This window comes from Alligator mississippiensis, chromosome 4, assembly GCF_030867095.1.
Source record: "Alligator mississippiensis isolate rAllMis1 chromosome 4, rAllMis1, whole genome shotgun sequence".
NCBI classification, from domain to species: domain Eukaryota; kingdom Metazoa; phylum Chordata; order Crocodylia; family Alligatoridae; genus Alligator; species Alligator mississippiensis.
This window is the reverse complement of record NC_081827.1, coordinates 212351036-212365810: the sequence shown is the minus strand read 5'-3', so window position 1 is coordinate 212365810 and position 14775 is coordinate 212351036. Positions and strand designations below refer to the sequence as shown.

Here is a 14775-nt window from a genome sequence, read left to right as displayed (position 1 = left end):
GCTTAGATCAGAATTCAGAATGTGAATATTCACCAATCAACCCTTGTATAATCAATTTCTTAAACTATACAGGGAGTCAAATTTATCCCTAGGCAATTTCACTGAGGTCAAGAGTTACATCAAGGATGAGATTTTGTCCAAGGCCTTTTATTAGTTAATTACAAGTATGAGACTTTGGGGACTTGCTTGGCAAGCTACCAACATATCCTGGCAATTATTTTGTGAGAATATGGCAAGGGTAAACCAGTTGCATTGAATTCATGAAACTGTTATTCAGATATGTACAATTTACAGAAAAAAATTAGACTGGTCACAAGAAAATCTACATATATATTCTCACTGCATTTTAAACACGCTATTCCAGAGATAAGAAACATCACCAACTCATAAATATGTCAATAAGATAAAATAACCAGCCTCATATCACCCACTGTAAGTGTCACCAGGGGTATACCTATAGGTTCCAAAAATTAAAATATTTCTCAAACTCAAACACATACAGTTATTGTACATTACTCGAGTCAGTGTATGGCATTTTTATGCATTTGACTTCCCTGTTTTAAAACCTTGACTAATTCTGTAAGAAAAAATATACTAGATTATGGTCATAACAGTCTCTTTCTGTTCCTAAAAATCTGCAACTCATGCTGACAAATATTTGATGGCTTATTTCTACAAAATACAAAAAAAAATAGTTAACTGACTTTAAATAGTTTTTAAATACATTTTATTGTCACATGATTCTTAATAAAACACCTTCAAAACATTCTGTACATTTCAAACTATTTAGAACTGCAATTCCTATTATATAAATGTAATTGTGTAGAGATGCCATGATGTCTCTGTACAAAGATGTACAATATGTACAGTAACATTAACTGCAAGCTGTGCAAAGCCAAGTCTAGGTTACTAATTCATGCCACCAGTTAGAAAAAAAGTCAATGCATAGAACTAAAGCTTCAATCTGTTTCTTGTGTACAAGTGACTAGTTTATAAACAAATAAACGTATGTTGTATATCATAAAGGAGTCATTTGAATTGAATTCTCAGGTCAGCTAGAGCAACATGCAGCTGAATGAATAGCTATAGTACTGTTCTTGAATATTTTTTCCACATTGCACCACTTCACTAGGCAGAAAGTCATCTCAGGATTCAGCTGCTAATTTAAGTTGAATTGAAGCAACACCAGAGGATTTAAATTTTGGAAGGTACAGGCCAAACTTGTTTTCTATGCCAGCAAATGTAGCTGTAGCAAGTCTGTATCCACCTATGTGGTCAGGATTAGCAGGAGGAAGGTCTGAGATTCGAGATTTTGGTGTAGGTTCTAATCCAGAAGGCTTGCTGTTTGTGAAGAAAAACAGAAACATTGCAGATTGACAAAGGTTTTCATACAGACACTAAGCAACACAGCAAATTTATAATAGCTTCTTTTAAATAGCTGTGATCAAGTAGATCAGGCTAAATTTCATTTCTGGATACTTTAAAAGGGCTTACAAAACGTAGTAGCAACAGAAATGTTTTCTGACAGTTAAAAAAAATCTTATATTTAAATAAAAATAAGGAAAAAATTTTGAACGAGATTTAAAAAACAACTTAGAGTTAGCAACCCAAATGCAGCAGCTATATTTAATGCATTAAAAACATTGAACCAACTTATATTTCATGTTGCTGGGATAGTGTAATAGTATACAAGTAAAATCAGTTCAATCTTTTTAAGCTCTTTCAATTTTAATGCCCAAGATGTTGTTAGTAAAATACATGCATGCATGTTTTCTTTTTCTTTTTTTTGCATAGGGTACTATTAAAGCAAAATTCTGGCACTACAGCTAATCAAAACCACTAAGTTTAAAATCCATTGGTTCCCACAAAATCTTTCCATGTAGATCTCTAGAGATTAAGAAATTGAACTTGGCAGGCCCTGCTTGCATATTTAAAGCAAACATTTGCACTTACAGTCCTCCAAAATCGACATAGAACCATCGCTGCAGAAGTTCATAAGTGACTAAAGTAACACCAAACTGAGGTGAAGATCTGAATACACGAGCTGTTCAATATTGAAGATAGTAATATTAGTGCAGGGGAAAAATGTGAATATTTAAAATCAACTTGTATATAACTAAAATTATAGTTCCCTGCCCTGAAAATTTTATTGTTATGAATAATCCCTAGTCAAGTGAGAAAGATCCAGTACATAAAGTCAGTTCCCTACCTCCAGCTCCCTTCCACAAAGCCGAAGGGCCTTCTTCTCTAAGTATCTTCCCAAAACAGTCAAAAACTCCACTGTATGTTGTCTGACCAGCTCGTGCTGCCACTTGCAGTCTTGTCTTGATGACATCAGCAGGGGTTACCAAGGAAGCAGCAGGAACACCTTTTAGAAGAAAACAGCATTTAATTTCCACAAAATATCTTGTAAAATATAAAACATTTATAGTGTTGAAGAATATAAAACTGCAAACTAATATTTTGAGAAATCAAGCCCCCAAAAAATACACAAACTAACACATGTTCTAGTATTAATATAAAGTATTCAAAGCACAGCACAATTCTGCTGTGTTTCTTCTAAATCTCAATTAAATTTTAAGACGGGTGCTAAAGAAAACACTGTACAAATGCAGTCAAGATTACTATAAAACTTAGACAAAGATAATAACAATTTTTTCTTATCGCTGCCATTTAAGTTTCACAATTATGTCAAATCATTTTATTTTTAAAAGTTTTTCTACATATAGGTTAAGTTGCATACACTCATAAAAATAAAGATTAAGTTTCGTGACAAATTAGTTGTGCTCTCAAATATTACTGTGCTTTTTAATATTAATAGCTCTATCGAACTATCTTACACACAAAGTACTTTGTAACTAGATAGCTGATTAACTAGTCTGCACAGCTCCCAGGTACAACATTCTAAATCCTTCATTGATTAATTTTTAAATGTGTTAATATGCACAGTGATCATTTAACAGTCCATTTTTTCTACAGTTCCAAATGGCTTTTGGCCATCTTACTAGTAAAACGGAAGACACTTAAAAAAAAAATAAGACTGACAATGAAAATGTTTCAAAAGTCTGAGACAGACACTATGGGAACAGCTGGCAGTAATAGGAGAAACTGGTAGAGCAGCAATGTACTTAGTTTCTTAGGGAAGGGACAGGTAATGCCCACTTCTTGGCAGAGAACTGTGTTTGCTTTTGGAGGCAATTTGTGAATATTTATGATTTTTTTTCATTTAAATTTTAATCACTTACCAAAATTAAAACATCCCTTTGCCTGGAATTTGAACATTTGCTTTCAGCCTCAATTGAATTTTTAATTACAAGGTATGTTATCTCCACAGATTTCCTTACCAGCCAGGAAAGACATCCTTAATCCTTTTTTGGGACTGAACTTTGAAGTAAGAGTTTCTTCAAATTGTTCAGAAGCCCTAAACTAGGCAAGTCATTTTCTTCCTAGCCCTTCTTTCATTGTACATTCATCAAAGATTCAAATTAGTCTTCAAGTCAGAGAGGTTGGTAACAAGTAAAACCCCATTGAGATAGATGAAATGTGACTACAAGTTGCTGAGCTGCATTACACTGTTTATCCACATTTATGCAAATGTAATTAGCTCTCATCAAAATTACACAACCTCCCACCAAGGATAACAGTGATCAAATTTAGATTAAGTCAGATACAACAGTATATTACCTTTCATATATATGGGACAGAAGAATGAATATTTATTATTGCTTATTAGAAGAAAAATGTTACTTCTAGAAAATATACAGTAAGTTACCTGCAATGGCACCAGCTGCCAGGAGATTCAACCCACTCACATGGCCATTTTCATCAGCCAGCATAAGTTTACTATGAGCATAAACAGGAAAGTAGATTCCAGAAAAGGGAATGTCTCTGAGGAAACATGCTTTGGCACCCTGGCACAGAAACAAAACAGTACAAACAAGTTATGCAAATATGGTTACAACTGAAATCTGGGAAACCTGCCTGAGCCAAGTCACTGTAGGTGACCTACCTGGTAAATAGCAGGTGCAACAATGTCTCAGAATAAAGGATGTAAATTTAAACATCCAAACAGAAACCTTCAATCATTCAGCCATCTCTGCTAAAGCAGCAGCAGCGTTCATATCTGATTTTACTAAGCAGCCTTCAGTTAAAGCTTGCCATCAATTGCTGGATAGATACTTTTTTGCACCTCTCACACACATAAATTTAACTTGTAAAAACCTCATAAACCCTTGGTGCTCAGCCTGCCAACAAAGTAGCATCCTGCCACATCAGGGAAGGGAGGTAGGGCCTTTGTTTGCCATTTGCTATATGACTCCACAAGATCCTGGACACATTACATAGTCCTGCCTGGAGGGCTTCATACCGCTCTCTGCTGACTTACCCTGGCTGACACAGGGAATGTGCATGACTCTGGCCCAGGAATGGAAATCATTCTTGGATAAAACTTGGTTTTTACAGGTCTACCAGCAACCTAAAATATTTTTCCAGAGAGTTTAACACACTGTAATAGCTCTCAATTTGCTACTACAATGTCATGTCAACAACCCTCATTTTAAGTCCTTGATTATTCATCGTATGCTGGGCAACATAACTCCTCCTGTACAACACATAAGTAATTGGATTGTGTGGGAAAGTCTCTTCCCCCAATTCTGAGGACATGCCCTGGCTAATATAGAAACAGTCTCTTCTGCCTACCACTCCATTCCACACTGGCAACAGCATTTCCCAAGCTCTGTGGTTTTTGCTCCATTGTAGCAGGATTGGCTACTCTCATGTCCCTCCAACTTGAGCTGCCACCATTCATCTGGAGCCAGTCAATAACTGTGATTCCCACACATCTTTTCTCCTCCCCCACAAGGGGGTGTAACCCATACTGCTGTACAGAGACATGGTCACTGTGCTTCTGCATTTCCAACTTGAGGAGGAATATGCAAAAGCAGATCCAGTAGGATCTTCTCTGGCCCATTTCTTAGCATCCCCTCCCTAGTGATACATGGGAGCAAACAGTCTTCTGCATGGGATCTATGGGATCCCACTGGTGCAGATGGCTTTCTGGAGACACTGTTGCTTGTATGAACTTGACTTCACAGTTTCTGACTAGTTCAATCCAGTTATTTACTTCACTAAGATTTGGATTTCTTTTTTAATTACAGTTAATTCCAAATAACATCATTAGGGTTACTGTGCATTTTAAAAAATGGCAAATTCTTAGTAAGCTTAACTTTTTAATTACCAAGCACAAAATGGTAATTGCTCTAAAATGTCCTATGTATCAAAACGTCTATGACCTTTAAAACATTATAGCTGTGTGAATCTAATCCACTGAATTCAGAATAAAAGCTGCAGCTCTGGAGGCAAATTTACACTTTTTTTTAAAGTATTATCATAGCTCCATAAAACTAAAGCAATGTGTTGCAAGTGCACAGCTGCAGACAGGTGCTGAATTTACGCATTACCCCTTGCACTGGCTAAAGGGACAGAAAGAAATACTCTTCCTTGTTTAAGAAAACTAATAGCTTCTGCTCCATTACATCTGATCTGTAATGATGGTAGTAAATATACCTGCAGGGAAGGAATCTGTTGACTGGCATTCTGCTAAAGTACAGTACAGTATGGGCTTTTTTAATGGAATTCATTATTGACAAATCCCACCACTTAACTTCTTAAAGATCCGAATCCTACTAAACTCTACTACTGTTTCACTGTCGTCAAATTATTAAGACAAAGAGAGTACCCTGCTGCAGAGATAACAATGGAGATAACTGAGATTGAGATTCAGAATAAATGTAAGACAAATACAAAAGGAAAGCTAAAGAAACTTTTCACAAAACCCCACCAAATGAAATGATCCATGCCAGAAGCCAGCAGGTCTCCAATACAGGACTCCCTGCAGCTTAGTATAAAAGCCCAAAGGATGGAATGGGGGAGTATTTTTATGTATCCCACTGCCACTAATATAAATGTGGTTTTTTTCAGTTTTCTACTGTGGGGCTGCTCTGCAGGAAGAGATTGTTTTTAAATTTGAAAAGGTTTCTTTGTTTCTCAACAAAGGTTTTGTTTCAACAGTTTTTAAGTTTAGCATAAAATGGATTAAAAGCAGTTGCTGAGACTGCTCAGAGTAGGAATACATACCTTATAAAGACCAAAAATCCCCAAGTCCTTTAGAACAGTAAGGGCACTGACTCTGGGCCCTGTAGTGATCTCCCCTGCTACCTGCAACCGAATCTTCACAATCTCCAGTGGATTAGTGAAGATGACCTGTGATGCCCCTGCCTGAAAGACCAGAGAAAAGGATTTCAAGTAAGTTCTCCCACTCCAACATTCCATTAAAGGTCCACTCCAGCAAGCTTCCACTTCATTGAATAAAGCTCTATGACATATTTAAGAATAAACAAAAACAGTAACACCCTTTGCATGAAGTCCCCATCCCCTGCTTTTATCCCGAAGTCCTCATCTCCTGTGTTTTTTAAAGTTGCGAAGTTTGGCATTTAAAAACAAAATCAGACTTCCATAGTCTGTGTCTATAATTAATTCCATTTCTGCTTCTCCCTCTGTTATCCCTTTTTCTAAACAGCCATGTAACCACCTAAAATCTATCAACATTTCTCTAGATCAGATGCTAGTCTTGGTCATAATATACAAGAATGTTTGGCTGGAAATACATATAAAGAAATAAGATATTCTCAATGAAAGCAGGGGGTCTGGACCTGATGATCTCTGAGGTCCCTTCCGGCTCCTAACTTCTATGAATCAGACCAAGCCATCTTGCAACCAGAGGTTACCTGGCATTAAAAAGGGAGTCTTAACATTTTAATACCGTATCAATGTTAGGGGAATAAGTATAAAGCTTACAATATATACAGCAAAAGCTCAGAAATTGATCTCTTAGTTGCCATAAGATCTAAAGCAGAGTAAATTTGTACAAGTATTATTTTCTATGCTATGTTACAATGGTTCAAGAAATAGCAATCAGACAAAACAATGACATGTCCTTTGTATCTAGGGATGCTGCCATATAGGAGAGAGCAAAATTTAATTTGTATTTGATATCATAATTTTAAATCACTGGTGGAATGCTTTGAGTGTATATAGAAGCTTTCAATTGTCCTAACCAGAAAGAAAAACAAATAAATAGTTTTCCCAACACTTCCAAATCTGTTACAAGACACAGACAAACACAGACCAGCATTGTACATGTCACTGACCTGGGCCTGACAGATTTAACAGCTGGCAACTTGTTTTGTATTATCGAAGTTGAAGCACTATCTTGTACATTTCCCCAAGTCATACTGCTGCATGAGCTGCTGTACAGAGTCTGCATTTTAATCTCAGACTTTCAGAGAGGTGCATTTCATATTTAATAGAAAAATCCAACCTGACAGTTCAGTTCCAGAAGCATGTAAACCCACTTGAAAGTGACATGTTTAGACTTGTCTTTGGTATGCTGTAGGTGCTGCCTTTCACTTCTGGCAAAGTACATGGTAAATCACAAAATGGGTAACTTGACTTAAATGCCTGCCCTAAATCCCCCCCACCCCAAACCCTCCTTTTTAATTTAAAACCATTTACAAATTTTACTTAAAACATGTGCCATGGAACATGTCCAATCTTATTCAATTAATATGTTTCTCTCCTTATAAAAACTCTTAAACTCTTCTCTTACACTAATCACAACCTGTCAAAAACTTCATTCAAGGAGGGGAAAATACCATCTGTAAAGGAAGCTGCCTTTTTAAGCAATTCCCTCTTTATAAGCGCAGTGAAAAAAATGCAGGAACTTGCTCTAGTCTCTCCTGAAAAGCAATGGTTTTAAAATTCCTGACCCCAAATATGCAGTTCAACCAGCTCAGCCTTCTTTGCCAAGCAATAGCTCAAGTGCAACCTGGCCTTTCTATGATGTATCTGTCTATACCTTCATCCTCCTACCTACCTTCAAAGTCTGGAAACACAAGTGTACTCTGCTGCTTGCCCCAGAAGCTGATAAAGCCAGGTTATTTTAGACCAGGGATGGATGGGCACTGCAAAGCCCATGGACATTTACAGAGAATAAATTTCCCCCTCTGTTCTATTGAGGAACATCAAGCATCAGCAATTTCACTGATCATAGCTACAAAATGCATAGGTGGCTGCTTGCACTTGGTAATGAAATAATTAACCATGCTGACATTCAAACAGTCACCATTATGCTTCAGGGGAAAAAAACTTGAGCCAAACGGACCTTTCCTATTTGTATACACGTAGCTCTATTGTTTACAATTATTTGTCACCACATTCGTGATTTACTTTCCCCTCAAGACATCTCCCAAACAAAGGAGCTAGTTCGTTAAGTACTCTTCCCCCTTTTCTTCTAAATGAAAGTAGAGATTTTGAAACACTTCCTGGAACCACCAAGAAACTGAGTCCTGCCCCCCCCAGGCTACCTCAGTTTAATCCCTAGTTCTGACTGGAACCATACACAGCATATTCTCCCAATTCATAAACACCACCACTACACAAAGTAATCATCAGAGCCAGGTTCCTTTCTGACTCCTCCCCTGTCCCCTATTGAAAAAGGTGTATGTATGAATGCATGTGTGTGCATGCACACACATGCATACACATGCGTGCGTACGCACACACACGTGCACGCATGCACAGCTGCCCTGAAGGAGGAACATTTCAGTTTCAATCTAAAGAAGATTTATAAAATTGCCAGGTGGCAAATCTGTTAAAAATCTAAATTTTTTCCAAACTGTATTAAATACCAAACCGATTTGAAAAGTTTGACTTCTCTAAATTAATTTCAATAAAAGTGGCAGAAATAATCTTAGGCAGGAAGCTGTCACTAACATGAAATATATCACAAAAATAGGCTTTAAGTTACCACACATTTAGATGTTCAACTAGAAAGTCGGTTCAGTTTGACAATTATTTGGTAACTGCTCATTAAATGTGCATATTGCATTTATATACATGTGAAATTGTTTTTTATTTTTAATCTCTTACAAATTAGCATGTCCTGCAGGGCAGGCAAAATAACTATCCCTCATTGCCTGACACCCACCATGGAAACAAAAATAGACCGATTCATAAACATTTCTATTTTCTACAAAGCCAATCTTTCTGCAATTAACATTCATCTTTTTAGACACGCAAGTGGCTAGGTCTCTGCTAAAATCCAATCAGAGCCCACTTCAGAAAGGGCAGAATTGGAGAAACAGGATTTTGACACACCACACTAAGTTTTATATGAAAAATATAAAATATACCTTTGTTGAGCAGGTAACTACATAAAACACAACTGCTAGCAGAGCCCCCGGATGTGTTCTGGCTTCCCTGTTATTTTTGAAGAACACCTTTGAAAAGTGGCATTAATCATACCAACCATGGCCAGGTACAGACATTACACTTTTACTAGTATAAGTGATCATAAACCAGTCTATATCTATAACAGAAGTTCTGAACACAAAACTGGTCTATACCTGTAACAGAGCAGAAGTTCAGCACACAGACTCGTTTAAAAATGGTGGAACCTGGTCTAAGATTTGTCCTCCCTTCCCCCCACCAAAGGGTGAATAAGTGTTGTGTTCACTACTGATCTAAACTACGATGCTTGCAGAAAACCCTGGAATTTAGATCAAATCTGCCTCAGGCTTTTTGAATGTCTGTACCTAGCCCATGTTAACAACTGGCACATGTGATTTTCTATATGCAAGCATGTATCACAAAGGAAACTTGGGAAGTTCTGCAATAATTTATATAACCATCACCAGGCCCAATTTTTAAATGTTGGAGTTTATTTATTTATTTTAAGAACACTCTTCCCAAAACCTTGATTTCACAGAACAGCTCAATTCTTTGCACAGTGCTACAATTGTTCCTGGAGCACTTTTTTAATATAAGAAACTATTCGTGCATAATTCCACTGAATTCAGTAAGATTGCTTGTCATGTCCCTAAATGCAACATAGGAATAGATGGATATAAGAGGGATATAAGGTAGAAAAGGTCACTTAGAGCAAGCAGAGGGATAGTATAAGGCATCTTGGTTTTTGTCATGTATATACAATATTCACCTTTTTCCCCCCAAGTTTTAAAGTGTGTCACATGATCGGGAGTCATTGTTGGAAAGAATGTTTTGAGTAGGAATAAGGAGAAGCAAGCAAATGGCAGATGGGAGAAGAGAGATTATGTGAGATAAAGAGAACAGACCTGAAGAGGATGCAGAGTAGCATTATCAGGTTTTAACAAAAAGAAATATTGTATTAGAACTTTAAACTCGTGTAATGAAAAATTATCATTTAATGCAAAAATTTAAGAAATATAAATGCTTTGTCTTTACTATATGATCACATTGCCATAAATATTTTGATCACTTCACCTCTTAGAACTTTAATATCACATTCAAATTCCTGTTTGGAATCACTGTTCTCTCCTGCTACGTACTTGCCCTTAGAAGCAAAGTCACAGTATAATATGCCTCCAAGTAAGGAGTGACGCTAAGAAATTTTCCATCTAAAGGTGGGAGGTTGATTGAATATGAAAATTCTTTCAAATACCACTACTTCATGGATCTTCCCAAACAACTACATTTTAGACGCTTCTTAGTTATCTATTGCACATTGCACAAAGGTTGAATTTACCTGACAAATACAATAAACACTACTCAAATCAATCATCATTCATTTGGCAACACTAATGCAGATGCTGAGCAAGTGCAGGGCCTCCTATATACGTCTTTAATGCTTCTATAAAAACTTGTAATGCAAAGATTATGCCAAAATTTCATGAAATATTAATAACTTTTCTTCTTCAAATTAACTAGATTCTGCTCATCACACACACACATACACACACACACCATATTCATACATACATACATATATTTTTTTTACACACACACACACACACACACATGCTTTTTCAAAGAATATTTGAGTACTAATATTACAGATTGCTTTATTTTTTCCTGTTAAAAATCCCTTTACACTTAAATAACTATAGGCATTAAAAAGAATTTGAAACAAATTAATTTCTGAATGGAAGTTATTCATACATATCAGATATACCAATATTCAAAAGTTTCTACTTAACCTTAATGTCATGTAAAATAACTCCACAAGGAGCAAATAAAGGAACTGAAACTGACAGCAAAGGTTATGAGATAAAAGATACAGCTTGAGATCCCACAGCAAACGCCTCATGACATGCCAAAGGCTGAAGGAAATACACAAACGACCCTTCAACATGGGACCTCTTGCCCTTTCCAATTCCACCCAAGAGGCATATGTTATAAAGGGAGAGAAGGCCTGCTCCAAGCCCTTGTTTACTTTCTACTTGGAAGAGCCACATCCTGGCTCAAAACTAATTTCCCATACAAACAACTAAAAATAAGACAACAGTATTTAAATCTGATTTTTTTAAAAACATCAATACCATTTCCCAGTCCAAAGGCAGGACTTTATTTTCTTTTCTTTTTTTTCTCTCTCTTTTACACACCTAATGGAAGCCTCCTAAATATTACAAAACATTAGGCCCCTGTCCACATTTAGGATTGCACTAGAAATACACATCATCAAAAAAAGTTTTCAGCTGAATTTGTCCTTCACATGGTCTGTTGGAAGAGCTTGAGAAAAAAAAATGTTTCTACAGAATGTACAAAAGCATGAGATGAATATGGCCTGACAGCTCAAATTCTATATTTCATCTATTATCTTTTGTTATTTAAAAACAGCAAAATATTTGAGTTTCCTTTTTCCCCATATATATAATTGTTGATAAATGGCTGTTTACCTGGTAAGATGGAATGAAATGCACTAAAAACATGAAAATATTAAAAATTGTTTTTAGAAATAGAAGTACCAAAGGGTGTGTCCAGATGAGCGCAGCCGTGCAGTATGTGGCGCCACAAACACATCTGCAGTGCCACATACCGCACAGTTTGGTGTTCTCCACACTGCAAGGGCGCGCTGCCTGTGCACGCGCTGCTCTGGGTTTTTTTGACCCCTGGATATCCATGGATCGCTGCTCCTGCAGCCCCAAGAGGCTCCCAGAACTCCAGGTAAAGCTGCAGGGGCCAGCCCGGTGCTGGCCCCAGCCTCCCCTACCACTCCCAGCATGACCTGCTGTGTGCCAAAGCATGTGTGGCATGGGTGTTCCCCAGGTGTAAGTAGTTGTGGCACAAGGTGTGGCACTGCTACTTCTCCCTGGGGAACCAAACATCTGCCCTTGATTGGACATAGCCAAAGTGTTCAGATTAGGTACCAATTTTTTTTTCTTTTTCTTTTTTTTTTTGGAGTAAAAAATTATAATTCTGAAAGAAAACCAGTTTCCTGTATGACTCATGAACTACAGATTAAAAAAAATCATAGAATGTTTTGAAAGACTGTACAAGTTTTTAATATATCATTTATATGACACAGAGATATATATTGCTTTAGTCATAAAATATGTAATCTTGCCAAATGAAGGGAAAACAAGTACCTAAAATGCATGTGGTTTTTTAAAAGTTGTCATCAGTATGATCCCACAACAGGAGCACATGTGCCCATCTTCTGCATTTCAATGTTCATACCGTGAGCATACTCTGTACTCCTAAACAAGGAATGCAAAGGACAGGATGGCCACAACCCTCCCCATCGTCCTTTGTAACTCAGATTAAGTGGTACCTGAGCACTCCAAAACAGAAATGCAGTGTGATGATAAAATCCATGCTAACCACAACATCTCACAGAACTACAGTGGCTGTACAGAAAGCTGGCATTCTTTCTTCAAATGTGCTTCAGTGAGGATTCCACTGTCAGCAATTTATAAATAACATCTGCTTAGAAGGGTGAGAAAGAAGCTTCTTAGCAATGGGGGGACTACCGCCACTGCTGGCCCGCTGAACAATCCTTGCAAAGCCAGCGGATCACGGCACTCAAGGGAGCCCACCCCAGCCCCAGCCCTGGTAAAATCTGTGGGCAAGGAAGGAGCCCCCCAGGGGGCACTTGCCTGCCTGTACACAAATGCCAGGAGCTTGGGGAATAAGCAGGAGGAGCTCATCCTCCTGCTCAGTGCAAACAATTACGATGTCATAGGGATCATGGAGACCTGGTGGGACTCCACCCATGACTGGACCAGGGGGATAGATGGCTATACCCTGTACAGGAGGGATCATGTAGAGAAAAGGGGCGGGGGTGTAGCTCTCTATGTTAAGGAAAGCTGCGCGTCCCTGCAAGCTGATATTGGCGACCAGGGTGGACAGCTGGAGACCCTCTGGGTTAAAATCCGTGGGGAACACGGCACAGGGGACACAATGGTGGGAGTCTATTACAGACCTCCCACCCAAAGTCCTGAGCTAGACCAGGAGTTTGCCCAGGAACTGGCTGAGGCAGCTTGCTCCAGGACCATGGTTGTCATGGGTGACTTCAATTACCCGGACATCTCGTGGGAGGATCGCTCAGCAAAATCTGAGCAGTCACAGAGCTTCCTCTCATGCGTGGATGACCTCTACCTGACTCAAGAAGTCTATGGGCCAACGAGAGGCAAAGCGCTGCTCGACCTGGTGCTGGCTACTGGGGAGGACCTAGTCGGTGACCTAGTGATCGATGGGAAGCTGGGTGACAGCGACCACGAGCTGATCACCTTCACCATCCGCCGAAAAGCTGGCAAGTCAGTCAGCAACACGCAAGTCCTTGACTTCAGGAAAGCCGACTTTGACAAGCTCAGGAGGCTTGTCAGTGAGGCCCTAAGGGACTGTGACCACAGGGAGAGGGGAGTTCAAGAAGAGTGGTTGCTCCTCAAGGGAGCGATCCTCAATGCACAAACTAAGTCTATTCCATCTCGGAGGAAAGGCAGCAAGAGGGCACAGCAGCCCCCCTGGCTCTCCAGGGACCTAGCAGACCTCCTGAGGCTAAAAAGAAAGGCCTACAAAGGATGGAGGATGGGAGTCACCTCCAAGGAGGATTATTCTGCACTGGTCCGGTCCTGTAGGGAGCAGACCAGGAAAGCCAAGGCTGCAACTGAACTCCAGCTAGCTTTGAGCATCAAGGACAATAAAAAGTCCTTTTTCAGATATGTGGGAAGCCGGAGGAAAAGCAGGGGCAACGTTGGACCCCTGCTGAACCAGATGGGGCAACTGACAACTGACGCCCAGGAAAAAGCCAACCTATTAAATAGGTACTTTGCGTTGGTCTTTCATCAGCCCCATGGGATGCCCGTGCCCGCTACAGGGCCGGGAAGTCCGGGTGAGGGTGATCCCCTGCCCTCCATTAATGCTGACTTTCTGAAGGAACATCTTGAGAAGCTGGATACCTTCAAGTCAGCCGGCCCTGACAATCTTCACCCCAGGGTACTCAAGGAGCTGGCGAGCATCATAGCCCAGCCTCTAGCGTGGATCTTTGAAAACTCTTGGCGCTCTGGTGTAGTGCCCGAAGACTGGAAGAAGGCCAACGTGGTGCCTACCTTCAAGAAAGGGAGGAAAGTGGATCCGGCTAACTATAGGCCCATCAGCCTGACTTCTATCCCGGGGAAGATCTTAGAAAAGTTTATTAAGGAGGCCATCCTTAATGGACTGGCCGACGCCAACATCTTAAGGGATAGCCAGCACGGGTTTGTTGCAGGTAGTTCTTGCTTGACCAATCTCATTTCCTTCTACGACCAGGTGACCTATCACCTGGACAAGGGAGATGAGATTGATGTCATATATCTTGACTTCAAAAAAGCCTTCGATCTGGTGTCTCATGATCGTCTCTTGGAGAAACTGGCCAATTGTCGCCTTGGGTCCCCCACGATCCACTGGCTGGAAAATTGG

At 39.2% G+C, this 14775-nt stretch overlaps 1 protein-coding gene across 8 annotated transcripts in view; it reads right to left on the bottom strand.

The window, feature by feature from the left end:
- Window positions 1-710: 710 nt before the first annotated feature.
- Window positions 711-14775, bottom strand: part of SLC25A12 (solute carrier family 25 member 12) — an 89635-nt gene continuing 75570 nt past the window's right edge. For all 8 annotated transcript variants that reach the window (XM_019480309.2, XM_059727283.1, XM_006265903.4 and 5 more), the window contains 5 exons: window positions 6136-6276; window positions 3773-3911; window positions 2210-2368; window positions 1954-2044; window positions 711-1341 (listed from right to left, as the gene is read on the bottom strand). In XM_019480309.2, the coding sequence (XP_019335854.1) occupies window positions 1146-1341; window positions 1954-2044; window positions 2210-2368; window positions 3773-3911; window positions 6136-6276 (726 nt within the window). In that variant the 3' untranslated portion in view covers window positions 711-1145. The remainder of the gene's footprint in view (window positions 1342-1953; window positions 2045-2209; window positions 2369-3772; window positions 3912-6135; window positions 6277-14775) is intronic.